Source organism: Strigops habroptila, chromosome 13, assembly GCF_004027225.2.
Source record: "Strigops habroptila isolate Jane chromosome 13, bStrHab1.2.pri, whole genome shotgun sequence".
Classification (NCBI taxonomy): Eukaryota; Metazoa; Chordata; class Aves; order Psittaciformes; family Psittacidae; genus Strigops; species Strigops habroptila.
The window spans coordinates 15,679,837-15,698,273 of record NC_044289.2 but is presented as its reverse complement, the minus strand read 5'-3'; the positions used below and the strand labels follow the sequence as shown (position 1 = coordinate 15,698,273).

Here is an 18,437-nt window from a genome sequence, read left to right as displayed (position 1 = left end):
TCGGGCCGTGGGAGAGGGGACGGGGGGGGCGGCCGAGCCGGGGGAGCGCATCCCACCGGGGGGCAACCGTCGCGGAACACGAGGCCCGGGCCGGGGGGAACGGCGTCCCCGGGGCGGTCCCGTCCGGGGGAGGGGGGGGCCGGTCGCCGTCGTCGCGGCCGCTCTAACAGGTGGGATCCCGCTGAGAGGAGGAGGAGGAGGAGGCCGGAGGGGGGCGGAGGACGGGCGGGCGGGCGGGCGGGCGGAGGGAGGGAGGGAGGGGGACGAGCCGGAGCCGCCTGTGATCCTGTGACAGGAGCGGCTGCTGCTGCTGCTGGCGCCGCCGGTGCCTCCCTCCGCCCGGAGAGCCGGGTCGCTGTCCGAGCCCCGGCCATCCCCCCTCCTCCTCTCCATCCTCTTCCATCCCGGCTCCATCCCGGACGGTGGCCCCGCAGCCCGTCCCGGGCCGCACCGAGCTGAGCAAGCACCGGCCGGGCTCACCGCGCCGCCCCGGTTGCCCCCCTCCGCACGCTCCGGGACAGGGCGCGGGGCCGGGAACCGCCGTTGCTGTTGCTGCTGCTGCTGCTGCTGCTACCGCCGCCGCCGCCGCTACCGGCCGGGCAATGCCGAAGCCGCCGTTGCTGCTACGGGGGAGCCGCCCCGGGGACAGCGAGCTGGGGCGGCAGTTCCGGGACTGGTGCCTGCGCACCTACGGGGACTCGGCTAAAACCAAGACGGTGACCCGGAGCAAGTACCAGCGCATCGCCGAGGTGCTGCAGGGGGGATCCGGCTCCGGCGGCGGCTCCGGCGGGGGGGAGAAAGGCAAGTTCCAGTTCTGGGTCCGGTCCAAGGGCTTCCGCCTGGGAAACGGCACCAGGGAGGCGACGAAGATGGGTCAAGTGGTGGTATATGTGCCGGTGAAAACGGGAACGGTTAGTGCGCTCCGTGCCCCGGGGGCTCTGTGTCTGTCTGTCTGCCTGCCTGTCCATGTCTGTCTGTCCTCCCCGGGGGTGCGGGCGGGAGGGGTGGTGGGGGGTTATCCCGGGGCGGGGGCGGGCACCCCCAGGGCCCCCTATCCCCGCCACCGCCGCGCCGGCCCTGTCCCGTCAGCACCGGGCGGCCCAGCCCCGCCGCGCCGCCGGCCGCCGGGAGCGCGCATGCCCCATGCGGGGCGCGACGCGGGGCCCGGCCGCTCCCGCAGCCCCCGCCGCTCCCGGGGCACCCGCCGCGCCCCCGCCGCCCCGGCCCGCCCGGGATGCGGATGGCGAGAGGCGCCCGCCCGGAGCCTCGCACCTTCCGCCGCCCCCCCCAGCTCCCCTCCCCGTGCCCGTCCCCGTCCCATCCGGTGCGGCCGCCGTCCCCGGGCGCTGCCGGCGGGGGGTGTGGGGGGGCGGCGGTGCCCCGCGCTCGCCGCCGTGCACCTGCCCCCGCGGGGGGGCCTCGCTGCCGCCCGGTGCGGGCCCCGCCGCCCCCCCCCGCCCCGTCCGATCACGTTCGCCCGGCATTTCCCATCCGCCCCACGGCCGGGGACAGGTCTGCAGTCAAGGGCAGGGAGCGGCGGGGAGGGGGCGCCGGTGCCCCCCCCCCGCCGCTGCCGCCGCCGCGCCCTGCCCGCCCGGCCGCCGCGCCGCGCCGAGCGGAGGGAGCGGAGGGACCCGGCCCGCTGCGGCTCGCCCGGCCCCGGCGTCCCGCGGCGCTGCCCGCCCCAGCGCGGCCGCTGCAGCCGGTGCCCCGGGGGGTGCGGGCAGCGGCAGAGCCCGGATTAGGGCAGCTCCCTCCCGCCTCCCCCCTCCCCTCCTCGGGCCGCCGTCCCGGGAAACTCCCCCGCCGGAGCCTCATTGTTCGGCGCCCCGCCGGGCGCACCGGCCGCCTCCCTCCCCGCTGCCCGCCGCCCCCCCGCCCCGCCGCCGCCCGGGGCTGCCCCGCCGCCCTATTGTTCCCGTCCCGAGCGCGCTCCGCTCCCCGGCGCGGAGGGAAACGCGCAACTTTAGCGGCCCCCGGCGCAGGGTGCGCCCGGTGCTGCCCCGGCCCCGCCGCCCCCCCGGGGCCGCTCCTCGGGCCGGCGGCTCCGCAGGGCTCCGGGAGGGATTTTTTTTCTCTCCCCCCCGTCCCTCCCCGCCTCTCCCGCTGCTGCTGCTGCTGCCGCTGCTCTGAAGGGTGCAGTGTTTTCTGTGCACACACAGACTCCAGCATTGATGTGGCTGGAGGATGCTTCCATTGAGGGCAGCCCATCTGTGGCAAATGCTTCTAAACGCACTATTTACCTCCCATCTGGTCTGCCTTATTATTGGGGGGAGGGGGAAGGGTCATTATTTCTCCCTTTCCCTTCGTGGTGCTCAGAGGCTCCTTTCTTTCTCCCCTCGCAGCCCCCCTCCCCCATGCCATGCCCCAAAAAAATTCTTTGCAATTTTTTTTTGAAGACCTCTTTGCAGCCTCCTCCTCTCCTGCTCCCCCCCAGGAGCCCCAGCCGGGGCGGATTCGGAGCTGTACCCCCCTGCTTCCACACACAGCCCTGCCCGGGTCCTCTCCATCCCTCCAGCCGGTGCCTCTATCCCAGATCTCCCGAATGCTGCCGAGTCATGGTACCCCGGAGAGGCCGAGCCGGGCCCCGCTGCTCGCGCGCCGGCCCCCGCTTTGTCCCGGAGGGTCCCCGGGGCCGGTGGCTCGGCGAGGCCGGTGCGAGGCCGCGGGTCCCCCAGGGCTTCTGCCCAGATGAAGTTTCAGCGAGGAGCGTGTCCAGGCCCCGCATCTTCCCAGGCAGAGTCCCTGCAGGCTACAGGCAGGAGATACACCCCGCTCCCTAAGCCCAACAAAAAGCAGCCATGCCCTCAGGGGACAACTGCATTTTCCAAGGGGCGATATGGCTTATTCCCAACCGGATAGGCATTAGGGCTGGGAGCACTTCCCAGAGCCACTGGTGGTAGGGAAGAGCAGGCACTGCGCTCCCCAAATCCTCCAGCATAGGGTCTGTGGGTGCCCCCAGACCTCACCATCCCGGCCCCACCGCCCTGCTCTGCTGGGAGTCCCGTGGACCCTTTCAGACAGTTGCTGCATTTTGGGTTTTGCCTGAAGGGGCTCTAAAACATAGAGATAACTTGACAGGGATTTCCTTCGGCTCCTCAGAATTCAGGGCTCTCCTCATCCTCGGTGCTTTGGGCTGGGTTTGTGGGTGTATTTCATTTCTCTCACGCATGCAGTCAAATAGTGAAGCTGATAGGAGCCTCTTGCTGGACGGTGAAGCGTGTGTTCTGGTTCAGTGCCTGTTCAGCTGCTTTTCCCAACACTTCTGGAGCAGCGTTCCGGTTGCTTTCTCCTGGTTGTGCTCCTCAGCAACCCGACACGTCCCATTCCGGCTGCTCATCCTTCTCCGAGCTCCCCTGCCAGGGCAGCTCCATGCTGGGACCGTCCCACGGCTGGAGGGATGGGTGAGGCACAGGCAGCCGGGGTGCAGGGGGGTCCCAGGGAGTGCAGGGGGGTTCACCATGTGCTGCAGTGTCTGCAGGTCACTGCAGGGAACCCGAGGTACTGGGAGTGAGAGCTAGAGGAGAGGTGGTGTAAGGAGCGCATAGAGGGCAGCAGTGGGGATAAGATCCTGCCTTCCCCTGACAGGGCTGGGCCACTCCTCCTATGGGATAAAGAAATAATAATCCCAAACCCCCAAAATAATCCCCCTCTCCAGCAACCCGGCATTGCTGCTGCTTTTGGCTCGCACATCCTGAGCTGGCGGGTGTATTTTCTGCGTATCTGTAGCGAAAACATGATTAACATGTGGTTATTATTTTCTCTCCTGAGTAACTTTCCCTTGCCCTTCTCCAGGCCTCTCATCAGAACAGGCCTAATCAGATTTGGGTGGCTTGAGAGCTGGGACTGTGCACTGAGAAGGGGCATCTGCCTTAGGTGGTGGTCAGAGCAGATGGTGGTCTTCTCAAAGAATGCACTGGGAATAGGAACAGCAGTGCGGACGGATGTCTGGCACGGGGAGCGCTCACATTTCCTTTTCCCAGATGAACGTCCCGAAGATGCTGGACATTTAACACATACAATTAAAAAACCCTATGCAGATAAACCCACGGGGTTTTGCTGCGCAGGACACTTGTCTGACAGCCCTATTCATGTACGGGCTGGATGCTGCATCCTTTAGGTCAGGGAGTTGGGAAAAAACACGTTCAGGCTGTACGGAAGAGGAGGAGGGCATCTTTGTGTGCTGCTGCAGCACAGACAATGGACACAGCCCCAAGTGCCCAGATCTGCCCTTCCTTCACAGGGATAAGGTGTAAAACCCCTCGTTAGCCGGTGACTGGCCCAGCCCTGGCCCTGGATGAGCCGCACGCTCCCTTCTCCCCGGATTTGCTATGAACTGTGGGAGAATTTCTTCGTGACAAGGTGCTAAGACGCAGTTCATTATAATCTCGTGTCCCTCTTGTCCTAAGCATTTAGCATCATTTAGACAGTCTTTCTCATACAAATGTCGAGTGAGATGGAGACGTGGCACAGCGCTTTGGTGACAACCGGCGATGCAGGTGGCTTCAGCTGTAGCAGTGGGGTGTGTGGGGGGGGCTCAGCCCCTGACTTCGGTTCGGGCACTCACTGCGGGAGGGTAACACACACTCCCTAAATCAGTGCTGGCCTCGGCCGTGCGTGGTGGGAGCTTGTCACAACTCCGGCCTCGCAGGACAGATGTGTCCTGGCAGGCGTGATGCAGGCAGAGGACTGCGGGATGAGGCCGGGGAGCCTGGCGTCAGCCCAGCCCTTCAGGGACTGCACGGGGGCCTGGGGCTTGGGCAGGCTCTGCAGCAGTGCCCACGTCGTGGTTTGCTTCCCTGTCCCCTGCAGAGCTGATGCAAGGGACTGGGGGGCTTGTAGGCATTGCTAAAAGGCTGCGGACGCTTGTGTGGGTGCTGCTGTTGGACAAGTACAGGTCACCGGTGCTGGCTTCCCCGGAGACAGACGTTTGAAATGATTGCACAGTCGTGCCTGGCGAAGCTCATCCAAGGAAAGGTCCCGTAGTGGGGGGAGCCTACAGTGGGAATGGGTGAAACCATAAAGCAAAATGGATGGAGGCCTTTCACAGACAGCAGGGAAAGCATCACATGGGATGCAGGATAAATCTCACAATACAGCCTATCCCTGAATATGGTTTAGCTCCAGAGACAGGGAGCGTTGTGCTGTGGAAGCTGTGCTGCCAGGCCCTGGGACAGCACAGCACAGCAGCGCAACGCTTGAGCTGCGAGGCCAGGCATGTCAGAAAGATGCTGCTCCCACAGCTAATAGAGGGCACATTTTTCCTGGTACAAGTACCCTTCAATGCCCATATTCAGTGCCCCAAAAAAGCTGCACATCTATAACCTCCAAGAACATTAGTCAACAGACGGTTTTCACTATGTGAATAAGCACTTAGACTTTGTGTGGACTTCAAGTGAGAGACAAAAAATAAATCAAGACCATTCAGAGGAGCCTCAGACACAGCAAATGGGCCTGGGGGTATTATCTGAGAAATTGTCTAAGACTTCCATAGCACAAGTCTTCCTTAGAGCATACTGAGCCTTCACCTGCTATGGAACAGCTATAGAAGCTTTTCCCTGTGAGGGTGCTGAGGCGCTGGCACAGGGTGCCCAGAGAAGCTGTGGCTGCCCCATCCCTGGCAGTGTTCAAGGCCAGGTTGGACACAGGGGCTGGGAGCAACCTGCTCTAGTGGAAGGTGTCCCTGCTCATGGAACTGGATGAGCTTTAAGGTCCCTTCAACCCAAACCACTCTCTGATTCAGCTCCCAGCTTGCACATCAGTTGCAGTTTTCCCTCCTGAAGCTGCTTGTGGTAGGAGTCACAGCAGTGACACCCAGTCCTCCAGGCCTGGGATCGGGCTCGAGCTCACCAGGCAGCACCAGAAGCCTCCAGTACCTTGGCAAGGTGAATTTAAAGAGCTCTGACAATCTGCAGTTACACAGACTGGCAGAATGAAGTTCCTCGCCGAGCCGGCAGCAGGAGATCTGGCAGCAGAGCCCATTCCCAGCTCCTGCCCACTCCCACCCCTGCGGGACAGCCTGCTGAAGCCGCTTCTAGGGATGAGGGGGGAAAACCGGCATCTAATTCAGTCCCTGCTTTTTTTCTGCCAAGAATACAAGCCTGATCAGAAGGCAGCCCCTCTGTGGTGGTTAGTGTTGTGGTACAGCACATGCAGCACAGCTCCAGAGGGAGATTCCACCATCCCCAGACAGCCTCAGCCTGGGCACTGGCTTTGGTCACCAGCACACAGGAGACCTGAGCCGCATCCCACTGCTCCTCCCAGTCCCGCTCCCCTCGTGTGTCTGACTGAACAGCTTCTAAAAGAATAATCTCTCTACCATCTACACTGCACATCCTACGTGATTCCAGAAACATTGATGGCATTGCTGATCCGAGAGGAACAGCATTTTTTGGATAGCTTTCATAGACTCCCAGACTGGAAGGGAAGGGACCTTAAAGCTCCTCCAGTTCCAACCCCCTGCCAGGGGCAGGGACACCTTCCACTAGAGCCGGTTGCTCCAAGCCCCTGTGTCCAACCTGTCCTTGAACACTTCCATCTGAAACTTTAATCCACAAGTTATCTCCCTCACCCTGCAATTCTTTCAGATTTGTGGTGCTTGGTGGGTATTGCTCTGAAGAAGCTAAAAAGTGAACAAAGCACAGCTCTGCAGCCTTGTTAAATGAAGCTAAAATGGAAAGAAACCCAGGTCTGATGAGGAGCTATTGTTCTGATCCTTCAGGTTACATCCCACCTTTGAACAAGGGGAGGGCTCCAGGCACTCGGGGCCCTGAATTCCTGAGGAGCTGAGCAGAGTGGACTCTGAGAGCGGAACATGGGCAGTTCTCACCCCACCAGGGCTCCAAGGGGCTGGTTATGACCACAAGCAGGCAGGGGAATTCGGTCGCTGAGAGGTGGCCACGCTCTTCAGTGAGAACTTTCTTAAGAATCAATTTGTCCAACCATTCTCAGCAATAACCTCCTGTTAATATCATTTCTATAGTTTTGTTTTTGCTGCTACATTAGTCCTGATCTGAGCAGTGCGTGAACTCAGGCTATGGACAAACCAATGGTGGGGAAACCACAGAGGCACAGGGGAGCATCGCTGGGATGTCCACTCACCCGGCCCACACGGGTGCTCTGCATTGCTGTGACGGGGGAATGCATATTCATATCTCTTTCTTTAGTGCAAATTAGCCATTACTCTCCCCTAATCTCATATTAGCTGTGCCCACCTCTAAAGAATTGCATCAAGATGAGCCAAAGCCACACTGAGTTTCGGTGTCTGGTTTAATTAGCTGATTGTAGTGAGGGCAGGTACCTGTTGGCCAAAATCGTCGTCGTCGTTGGAATGCTGCTGACTTCCACTTGTGTTGCTGGTGCCAAAGAACAGCAATTTATGTGAGGAGGAATAGCTGCAGCCCATGTGTGTGTGTATGGGAGCCGACAGTAAGAGCAGGGGCTTGGTGTAAGGGTTTCATTGCTGCGTGGTTGTGTTTCTCTGACACACAAGCAGAGGCAATGCCAGCGGCTCCAATGGACCAGGGAAGGGGTGTCCTGGGGAAGACAGGGAATTTCAGTCTTTGTGTCTCAGAGTTTGGGCTTTCCATCTGCTAGGAATGTCTCTGTTAGGGGAGTCTCTGGGCTAAAAATGAATCCAGTCTCATCAGGCACCCCCCCAAAACATAAAAGGAGGATAAAGTATGGGACTCCTCTCTTGGCTGCATTTGATGAGGGATCTCAAAGCAAACCCTGAGTCATCCACTCATCCGTGCTGTTGAGACATCCAAAACCTTCTGGATTTTGGTGCCATGAGCACCCTGCACCAGTGCCCAGGTACCAACAGAGTGCTCTAGTTTGGGGTGTCACAGCACTGGAACAAGCAGCCAGCACAGAGGAGCTGCAAGGTCCCTTGGGGATGCTTTTGGGATCTTTTGGGCTTGTCATTCCCGTCCTGGGTTTGGATGCCCGAGCCCCCCCCGAGCCAGGACCATGCGTCTGCAGGGGGCTGGGACCAGGCCTGCCCGCTCCGCTCACCTGCGCCGGGCGTTTTGATCCAGCAGAAAGCCCTTGAGCTGGTGACAAAGGTCTGGATGTGGGCTGGAAAGTACAGTCCTGTCTCTTAGCAACTGGTTCCTACCTCTGAGCTCTTGGAGCCGTGTGTGGGACAGAGAGCATCAGTCACGCTCCCGCTGCAGCAGCAACACGCCGAGGAGGGGTGAGGAGGGGATGAGGAGGGGATGTGGGATCAGGCCGGCTCCAGCCACCACCAAGGTGCTTTGAGAAGCTCGGGCATTTCTAACACAAGCAGGCATCTGTGAGCCCTCATCAAAGCTTTGCTTTAATTGCTTTCCCCGTGCCCAGCTCTGCACAGCGATTGGAGCTGCAGCGGCTGCCTCAGAGGCTGCTCGCACAGCCCTGGCTTTTGGTCACAGGGGTGGGGACCGGGGAGGGAGGAGGAAGAGGGAGGACACGGCCCATGTGTTTCTAGAAAAATTCGATGTCACAGGGTCCTTCCCCGCACTCCTGCACTGCTCTTGGGAATCCCCGGCCCTCTCACTGACATTTGCATCGCTCTTTTCTCTCCCCGTGCTCGGTTCTGCTGCTTCACCCTCGTGTTTCCTCCTCCAAACCAGAAGCAGCTCCTCTCTGGTGAGCGTTTCGCAGAGGCTCCCTTGCCAAGCACTGTTTCATAAACATTTTCACGAATCCTCTGCTTTGGCCTCCTAATTAACCATCCAATTGGCCCCCAATGGAGCCTTCACCTCTCCCGTGAAGATCCTGCTTGCACAGATTATAACCTGTCAGCTGCCAATTTACTCCTCACGCAGAGGGCAGGTTATATTAATTGTCTGGCTTCCCTGCCCCGTTAGCTTTGCCCTCCCCTTCTCCTGCTCCCAGCAGCAGCCCTGTTCGGAGATGCAGACTCACAGGAAACCAGGGGGGACCCAGATGTGAGGCTGCTCCATACAAACCCATGTGTCCAACCTGCAGTGATGAGGCAGTTAGACCAGATGTGATGGGATGTCGCTGGGCTGTGTCAGACCTGGGAGAGGGGTCTCTGAGGAGGGATTACCTTGACGGGGCGTTAAGGAACATGCTTGACTTCTGCTCCCCCCACATCAAGAGCTCTCAGTCAGGAGCTCAAAAAGATCCATTTGGTTATCCCAGGTTATTGGGGAATCCTTCCCGGGCATTATTTACATGTCAGAGCTTGGCTTTTGGAAGGGTTGGGGTCCACCTAGTGTGGTTACGATGGAAACAAGCCACAATACAGAGTTTATTTGAGTGCAGGGAGAGACCTAACAGATATCTGTCAGCGTCTCTTCCCTGTGCCCCCTGACTCCAAGTGTAGGGCCCCCCCACCCCCTTGCAGAGCCATGTGTGCCCCCCTAGAATAAATGCTCTCACCGAGAGTAGCTGCTGTGTTTTGCTGGATTCCCATGCTGGGAAAGGGGGTGATGGAGTCCAACATGACCAGCACGGTTCAGCACCATCTGCATTTGAAGTGCAGTGTTCCTGAGCCCAGTGTGTGCTCCAGGGGAGCAGCAGCAAGTGACATGGTGGTGCTAGGGTGTAAAGCGGGAGGGGAGCTGAAGCCACTGCGGCACAGCACGGCATGGCATGGCATGGCACAGCACGGCATGGCATGGCATGGCATAGCACAGCATGGCGTGGCATGGCACGGCTTGAGCCCTGCAGTGGCCTTACCTGGCAAGGAGGCTGGGTTTTGGGAGAGCAGGAGAGGCCATGCAGCCGTTTCACCCCCTCGGATGGCTGCTGAGCCGTCAGCATGTTCCTAGAGGCACATCTTGCTGTTCCTGTGGGAGCCTCCGGCTGTGGCCCACATACTCGGAGTTGCCGGGGTTGGGGAGCTGACACCAGGATGCTGTGCATCCCCGGCTCAGCCCCTCAGCCCGGCCTGACCTTGGTTCACCACAGCATCATCTGTAACTTATTTTACATAGTTTTGCTTGCACCGAGAAGCTGAACCTGCGGTTCTGCTCCTCCTCCTCCTCGGTTTCATTTTGACATCACCGTGTCCTCGCTGGAGATACGATGATGTCACCCGGCTGCCCTGTTCTGCTGGGTCTGTTCCCAGGAAGAGAGGGGTCACCTTGCTGTGACAGGTAACCTCATCACTCGCTACCATGCCTCGTCCCCCTCCAACCTGAGGGATTTTGCTTTGGTGGTGATCCTCATTAGATTAGTGCCTCGACGCTGGGGAGATGGCTCACGGTGATAACTTCAAGGAAGAGCCAACTCTAAACACATCCTGAGTTTGTGTTACAGCGATGTATTTTCGGTATCTTATAGATTTCTAGGTTTAGCTTTCTTTCAGGATGCTATGGAATATAAACACTCTTCCCATTATAAATGCAGTTTACCATTTCCGCCCTTTTTTCCTCACTGGTAGCATGTCCCCCCATCACCTAAACCAAGATCCAAATGACATTAAGAAATTGCTACCCCTCTTTGCAGGTTTATTAAAGAAAACCCACCCAAACTCACATTTTAACTGTGCCCATTTAAAAACAGCAGGAAATACTGCAACATTATAATAATCCCCAAATAATAATGTCCATGATACCTTCCCTGTGTGAGCGATGATGCTTCCCCGCATGGGTCACAGCACGATGCAGCCCCCAGTCAGTGGGTGGGAAAACCAAGGCCCCAGGGAGCTGCTTCTTGGGCAGGTCAGTGGGGTGCTGTGAGCAGGGCAGTGGGTGCTCTGGGCAGGGCAGTGGGTGCTGTGAGCAGGACAGTGGGTGCTGTGAGCAGGGCAGTGGGTGCTCTGGGCAGGGCAGTGGGTGCTGTGAGCAGGACAGTGGGTGCTGTGAGCAGGGCAGTGGGTGCTCTGGGCAGGGCAGTGGGTGCTGTGAGCAGGGCAGTGGGTGCTGTGGGAAGGGCAGTGGGTGCTCTGGGCAGGGCAGTGGGTGCTGTGAGCAGGGCAGTGGGTGCTCTGGGCAGGGCAGTGGGTGCTGTGAGCAGGGCAGTGGGTGCTGTGGGAAGGGCAGTGGGTGCTCTGGGCAGGGCAGTGGGTGCTGTGGGAAGGGCAGCGGGGTGCTGTGAGCAGGGCAGTGGGTGCTCTGGGCAGAGCAGTGGGGTGCTCAGCTCACGAGGTCACAGCAGCATCTCTCACTGAGCCCAAGAGACACGGTGCTCACCCGGCAGCTCAGGCTGCTCCATGCACCCGGTGTTCTGTTACCTCGGAGCAGCCTGCTCGCCTGCCCTGTAACCCTGCCTGTGGGCAGGGCAGTGCTGGCTCCCTGCTCATTCCAGGCCCACGGGCAGCAGGGTCACATCTATCGGGGAGCGCTGTGTGCCAGATCCAGAGGCTCCTCCAGCTTCCCTGCGGGCACGCAGCGCGGGGCTCGCAGCGAGGCAGCTCTCCTGCACCATGCAAAATGTCCTCTGCCTCCTGGGCACAGCAGGCATCCCCGCAAGCCTCGGAGCCTGCATCCCGGCGAGCCCATGGGCCTGCCGGGCTTCTCCTCCTTTTTCCAAGGCAGGCTTGGGATGGAGGGCAGCGCCATTCCCAGGGGAGCAGACCTGCAGCACACCTAGCCCCTCTCTGCAGCGGGAGGCAGGGCTGCCATTTCCAGGCTCACCGTGTTTTCATTCCCAGGCCTGGGAGCCGGGAGAGGAATAAGCCAAGGTCAGAGCAAGAGCCTGGACCCACCTCGCCAGCTCAGCCACGGCTGCTGAAAGAGCAGCTCACTCGTGCGAGGTGCCGGTGCCCCACTGACAGATACACCTCAGCTTTGTTTGCTGTCTAAAACCACTGCTCCCGCTGCCCCTCACACAGAAGTGTTTGCTTTGCAAGGAGGAAAAAACCTATTGTGTACATTTCTGGGCAGAGGAACAATGTGAACGCACCAGCGCGGGCTGGCGGCCGGGCTGCGGGCACGCCACCGGCCCGAGCCAGCGCGGGGCTTTGGGAGCACCACTTGTTCTTTGTGCCTGGGTTTCCGTGGAGAAAGGAGCAATCCTGGGCTGGGTGAGGCTCAGCTCATCAGCAGGGCCAGGGCTGGTGCTGCTGCAGTAAATAGGACCGTAGCTGTGAGTGCAGGATGGGGCCTCATGTTTGCTTGGTGGTTCGTGCAGAACGACATATAATTGCTTAGCGCTGAGAAACACCATCAACATTTTAGCAACCCCTCTTTCCCCCTGTTTTTCAAGCAGAAATGATCAGAAAAAACCCCCAGCAAAATATTTCCAGGAGAAAAAAAGAGCAAAATCCATAAGTGAGAGCATTTCCCATTTTCTCCTCATGGGTTCTTTTTATTAGGAGCCATGCAGCTGATATTGTTCTCAGCCTGGCTTGTCCCCAGTGCCTGTTTCTGAGGCACACACCGTGCCCGTGGCATGGGGGACACGAGGAAGAGGGAAGTTCGAGGAATCTAGCTCTTCTTTCTCCTCACAGCATTAGCAGAGGGAGCCTGCTGTGGTTTAACATATCCCCCGCAAAAGCTGCTTTCATCCTACACCTAAATACCATGAGGAGTGAACTTCCTAAAGCCCTGGAGAAGTCTAAATATAGAAGCCAATCAAGGGCTGACTTCCCAGAGATGAGAAGTACCAGGAACAGTTTCTTGATCAAAAGTTGTAAGAGTCCATATTGAAATAAAAAGTCTCTTTTGGTGCTGAAGGCTGAGCAGGAGCAGTGGCAGAGGTGGTTGTGGTGCCGGCGGTGCTGCGGTGCCGGGCAGGCCGTGCCTGCCCAGGGGGATGGACTGGAGGTTCCATCTCTGGAGCACCGGTTGGGGATGTCTCTGGCAAGGGTTTCCTCCCTCGCTGTGCGTCGCGGTTTCTGGCCTCTGTAGGTGCCAACTGCTTTCTCCTCCATCCGCTCCCTGCTACAGCTGATAATCTTTTGTAGGACAAAAATTTCCTTGGAACAAACCACAACTTGCAGGGAATTGGGAAGGCACCTTAAAGAGAAAAGAGCAGCAGATAAAACACAAACCCAGGTTTGCTAATCTCAAACCAGGCATGTGATAGCAGCTTTGTGGATGCAGCAGAGGGACGCACCAAGGGCTTGCAGTGATGGTGAGGGACGGCTGAGACAGCGCTGCAGCGTGGGCTGCGGAACCTGCAGTCGTGCTGTGGGGCAGGCACTGCAGTGTGGGACCAGGGACCCCCGGCTGGGGGCCTGCAGCCATGCCCTGCTCCGCAGGGAACACAGGCACAGCGAGCACCACTGCCTCATTCCTGCCTGCAAGGGAGGTGACCTTGAGGGGCAGCTCGATACAGCCGGCCCCAAACCTCCTGTGCGGGTGTCCCAGGGATAAGGGTGACCGCGGCCCTTGCAGACAGCCACAGGAATGTAAGCGTTTAACGTGCTGGGAGACTCTGCTGGGGCAGGAGGGGAGATGCTGTAGCTGGGAGATACAGAGACGAACACTTTCATGTGGGAAGCGCGAGAAGAGGCACGGGCAGAGGGTCTGCTCCCCGGCCAGAGAACAGAGCGCAGCCATTATCAGGCAGGGCTCTGCCTGCAGGAAGCGGCTTTTGACTCACAGGAAGCTGAATTCGGCTGGTATCAGCCCCTCGCGCGAAGGCCAAGGCAGCGTTTTATCTGTTGTTGAGCACAGCAGATGGGGAAGCAGTCGGCACTCCCCTCCCATCCCACTGCTGCTCCAGTACTGCCTGCCCAATGGCCCTCTAAGTGTACCACCCTCTGAAAAGGGATGCTTCCCTGTGGAGCAGCGAGGCGCGGGCAGCTTCGCTGGCCCCAGGAGGGCTGCCAGCCCCGCTGGAGGAGGCAGACTGCCCCGGCCAGCCGGTGCAGGGCAGAGCCAGGACTCTCCAGGCTGCTGGGCTCAATTGGGCAGGAACTGCATGCTCCTGAACAGGATCTGGGACCACGCTGCCTCCCGGGCTCGCAGCTCACTTTAAACCCTTCCATCTTCTCCCAAAGCACAGTCCGAGGCGGGGCAGGGCTCGCAGGGACGGGAGCGCTTTGCATGGAGTCTGCTGCTCATCCCCGTCCTCCCTGCGGAGCTGACCCCGGCCGGAGTCTGGTTTCGCACGGGGCGCTGGCGGCTCGCAGGGGCTCGGGGTGGAGGTCACCGCGGAGGGGATCGGGTGGCAGCTGCCGGCCTGAGCCCTGCTGTCCCGCGGAGAGCCCGTGTGCGGCTCAGTGCCGCGGTCCGGCTGCCGGTGCCCCGTGATGGCAGCTTCCACACACACAGCGGGCAGCGAGGAACGGCTGCAGGGGCCTGGGAGCGCAGGGAGCCGGGGTGGAGGAGGCCACCGGGGGGGTGTGTGTGTGGATGCTGCTGTCGGGCTCGAGGCAGGGCAGGTCCATGATGGGGACACGGCAGGGCCGCCATGCGGGGTGAGGGGAGCGGCAGGGGCCTGCGCTGTCCCCGGGGCTGCCCGCACCAGGGTCCGAGGTGCAGGATCGCGGGTGCCCGCGGCCCGGAGGTGCCCTCAGCCAGGGCCGGGCTTGTCGGGGCCTGCCCGCAGCCCGAGGCCCCGCCGCGGGGGCCCTGCCCGCGGCCGGTCCGTGCCGGGCGGGGCCCTGCGGGGGCACCGGGGCGGGCGTGAGGAGGAGCCGGCGGCGGGCCCGGCCCGGCCCGGGGGAGCGGATTACCGCCGGCAGCGCGCGGCCCCGCCGGTTGCCATGGTTACCCCGCTACCTGCCGGCGGGCCTCAGCCCGGCCCCAGCCCGGCCCGGGCGGGGGGCGCCCGCCCTCCCCTCCCGCCGCCGCGGCAGATGTCCCCGACAAGCCCGGCCCCGGGACCCCCGCGGCCCCTCCCGCCGAGCCGGGCCGCGCCCCCCCCCGGGCAGCTGCGGGGCGGCTGCGGGGCAGGGAGCGGGGAGGGCGGGAAGGGGCAGCCCGCGGCGGGGCCCCGGGGGCCGGGGCCGGGCGTGCCCTCGGCGGCGGGAGGGAGCGCAGGGCAGGGCCGGGAACAAAGGTGCCGGGGCAGGGCCTCGCCCGGGACACCGCTGCCTGAAATGGCTGTCGCCTCCCGTCGCTCCTCACCGGCCACGCTGGGCTCGGCGCGGGCGGCCGCTGCGCCCCGGGCGCGGGGCGGGAGGCAGCCACGTCCCGGCACCGCTCCCGGGGATAAACGGGGCCTGGTGGCCCGGGAGCGGCAGGCGGGAGCTGAGGGTGATGGGGCAGTCGGGGCGGGCGGGATGGCGGAGGGGACGCAGGGGAGATGCGGGTGCAGAGGCCCGAGGAGTGGCTGCTGGGAGCTGCTGCCGAGGGCAGGGGGACGTGAGGTGTGAGGAGGCGGCGAGTGAAGAGACGTGGGCCTGGAGGAGATGGGGAAAACAAAGGAGAGTGGGAAGGGAAAAGACCTGATGGATAACCTGGGGGAGAGGAGAGAGCGAGCACTCCCAGTGTGGGAAGGTGGGCAGGAGCTGGGAGAAAGGGGGTGAGGTACATCCATCCCTATGGGATGGGGTATGCAGGGGTGGAAAAGGGGAGACTGGGAAGGAGGAGAGACAGGCTAATGCTGGGCAAATGTCGGGAAAACGAGGGTGCCTGTAAGGTGGCAAAGGGAATTCCTCCCCTCAGCACCTGAAATGCTGCCTGTTCCAAGCGCTTCTGTCGAGGCTGAGCTTCACTCCTGAAATCTACTCATTTTGGGGGCAGGTGACTTCCAATAGCGCCCCAACACCAGGAGGAGGTAAAAGCATCCCTTATTCCCATCCTTCTTCCTAACTGAATTTTTATTGCTTTTTAAACCTAAGGGGTTTTTAAACCGTTCTGAGATATTATAGGTTCTGACTCATGCCTTGAATACTCATGAGCAATGCTGGGTGTGGAAGGAGGAACCAGGGGGGCGTGGGCCCCTCTCGGAGGTAGTCTGTAGAGCCTGTGTCCCCTTAAATCCTAGGTCAACACTGAGTTATATTGCCAGATAGAAACCTTGTAATCCTGGAAGCACTGACTTGATACAGCTGCTTGTATCCCACTTGCATCTCACCTGCTTCCCAGAGCTAAATAATCATCACGGGGAGAGAAGTCACAAGGCTGAGGAGGGGATGGAGAGACATGAGGAGGCAGGGGAGGGATGTCAGGGAGACAGCTCCGGCATCCGGCCAGGATGGAGGGGAAGGCTGTATGAAGGATGAGCAGAGAGGCTGTAGTGGTGCCCAAACCTTAACTGCGTTCATTCTGAAACAGAGGAGGGAGCAGGGAACCACCAGCGGTGCAGGGAGGAGGGTATTAGCTGGCTGGGATGGCTCTGGAAATAGCGGTTTGCATATGGGGTTGGTAACAACCTTAATTTTGAGGGCTCTGCTTGTTGCATCTGACTGTGCTTTTCTCCTGATGCATTCATTTTCCTTTGTCCTGTTTCTGTAATTATCCTCATTTCAACCCTGCTCTGAGGATTATTGGTCAGTGGGAAGCCTCCTAATGCCCGCTCCTCCTTGGCAGGGGAATACCTGTGCCCTCGATTGGAGTGAAACTCCCCGAACGGTGACAGAAGAAATTAGGTCTATATTCCTCAAAGACGCTCCCGCGGGCCAAGTTTCCCGACCCCCACCACGGCCGCGCTGCCACCCTGCCCCTTGTGTTCGCTCTCTATATTCTCTTTGTTACAGCCACCTTCGTGCAGGGCTCAGGACTCCCCGGGGAAGGCTGAGGTGGTTCGTGCTGGACCGACCCAGCCCCCTGCAGTCCGTGCCCAGCACGGTGTCTGCTCCCAAATTGGGGTGAGGAGCCAACTTTAATAGGCAGCACTTTGCAGGAAGATGTTGGGTAGTCTCTAGCAGAAGGTTGTCCCTCTAAACGATTGATTTTTTGAGAGGCCCTTAACTGGTGGCTTAAGAACAGCATTTATTCAACCTATAGACCATGTAAGATACACAGAGCCCAACCACCAATAACAACAAAAATCAAGGTTAGGACACTGCGTGTTCCCTCTGCACGCAGACCTCTGCCAGGCTCTGCCTGCACTCCTGGTGTGTGAGCACACACGAAAAAGAGAGCTTGCAGGTCATGCAGACGTGCAGGTTGCTGCTCAGCAGCCTGGGGTGCACCAGCTGGATGGCATCGATGCATGCCTCTGGAAGGCAGGCCTCAAAGGGACGTGGTGTGTGTATATATCCGTATGGATATGTATATATAATACATAGATTTTTGTGTGCATACAGCTGTCTGAGCAACAATGGCATTATTTCAAGGAGCGAGCTAAGCGACCTCCCGAAGCCTGGCTCTTTCTCTGTGCCTGCTCCCACTGCAGTCACCACCAGCTACCTCCCAGTGCCCTGCCCGTGCCGGTGCTTTGTGCCGGGCACCGGTAGCAGCTGCGGGTACCAGCGGCTGCCTCCCCTTCCCACGGCACACCCCGCCGGCGGGAGCTGACACCGGTGGTGCCAGTCGGCTCGTAGGAGCACTGCTCCCCACACTTCCCACTCCCATCAGTCTGTCACCACTGCCGTGTGGCAGAATTACTGCCTCCTGCTCTCCAGCACATCCGAACACACAAAGAGCTGTGCTGCTGCTGCCAGCGCTCAGCTGCTCTGCGTATGCGAGAGAGGGAGGGTGCCTTGGAAAGGTCAGTGCGGGGAAGGAGGGAGATGCTGTCTCCTTCCTTTAGGGGCCGTATCCTGGCATCACAGTGAAACCTTGTCCTGCCAGCAGCTGATCTGTGCCTGCAGGGACTGCAGCCCCATGTCACAGGGCTTCCCAGGGTGGTTTAGTACCATGTGCAGGTCCAAAGAGCTTCCCCTGCCTGTTCCCTGCTTAGCAAAATCACCCCACATTATGAAAATTCAATTTTTTGATCGGTTCTGGCTCCACTCTGGACTCTTCCCTTGTTTTTGTTCCTGGCCCAATTTCACTGGCAGCTTTAGCGGCACAGCAGCAGCCTCCACTGCCCTGGCTACAGCAGGATCCTCCCCAGAGCGCTGTTTAATTCATCCCCCACATCCCTCGTGCCCAAGGCAGCAGCACCGTGGCGCTGCCCCCTCCGACCGCGTTAGCCCCGGGCCCATCTCGTCACCCCTGTCACCCACTGCTGACACTAACTCAACTTGCCTGCACTGTTGTAGGGGGCAGATGGACTGTCGGAGCCCGAGGGCATCTCTCTCAAGCGCGTGGCTGTGGTGGAAGATTTCTTTGACATCATCTACTCGATGCATGTGGAGAGCTCGTCGGAGCCGGGCAAAGCACCCAAACATGCGGGGCAGAAGAAAACCTACCGAGCGGTGAGAGTCCTGCCCCGCGTGCCCCGGGAGCGAGGGGACGGGAGCAGGGGTGTCCCACGGGGATGGGGACCGGGGGTAGGTACCAGCAGAGCTGCTGGTGGGAGGCAGAGGCGAAGGACAGTCCTGATGCCTGTGCAGGGAGGCAGGGGAGCTGGTTAAAGGCAGAGCAGCAGGGCTGGGGAGCTGGGAAACCCGCCTGCAGCGGCTGCACAGCGATGCAGCAGCTTGGAGAGGAGGAAGGACCAAGCGAATCGTACAAAGACAACTGTATGTGTCTGAG

The 18,437-nt window shown here is 60.3% G+C and overlaps 1 protein-coding gene across 2 annotated transcripts in view; it reads left to right on the top strand.

The window, feature by feature from the left end:
• The first annotated feature begins 284 nt into the window (after positions 1-284).
• NOL4L (nucleolar protein 4 like) overlaps positions 285-18,437 on the top strand; it is a 59,710-nt gene continuing 41,557 nt past the window's right edge. Inside the window, exons 1-2 of one of the 2 annotated variants that reach the window (XM_030503055.1) lie at positions 285-911; positions 18,002-18,157. In XM_030503055.1, coding sequence (XP_030358915.1) covers positions 603-911; positions 18,002-18,157 — 465 coding nt within the window. In that variant the 5' untranslated portion in view covers positions 285-602. Of the gene's footprint in view, positions 912-15,423; positions 15,628-18,001; positions 18,158-18,437 lie in introns of those variants that run through there. The other variant, XM_030503056.1, reaches the window with a different exon arrangement.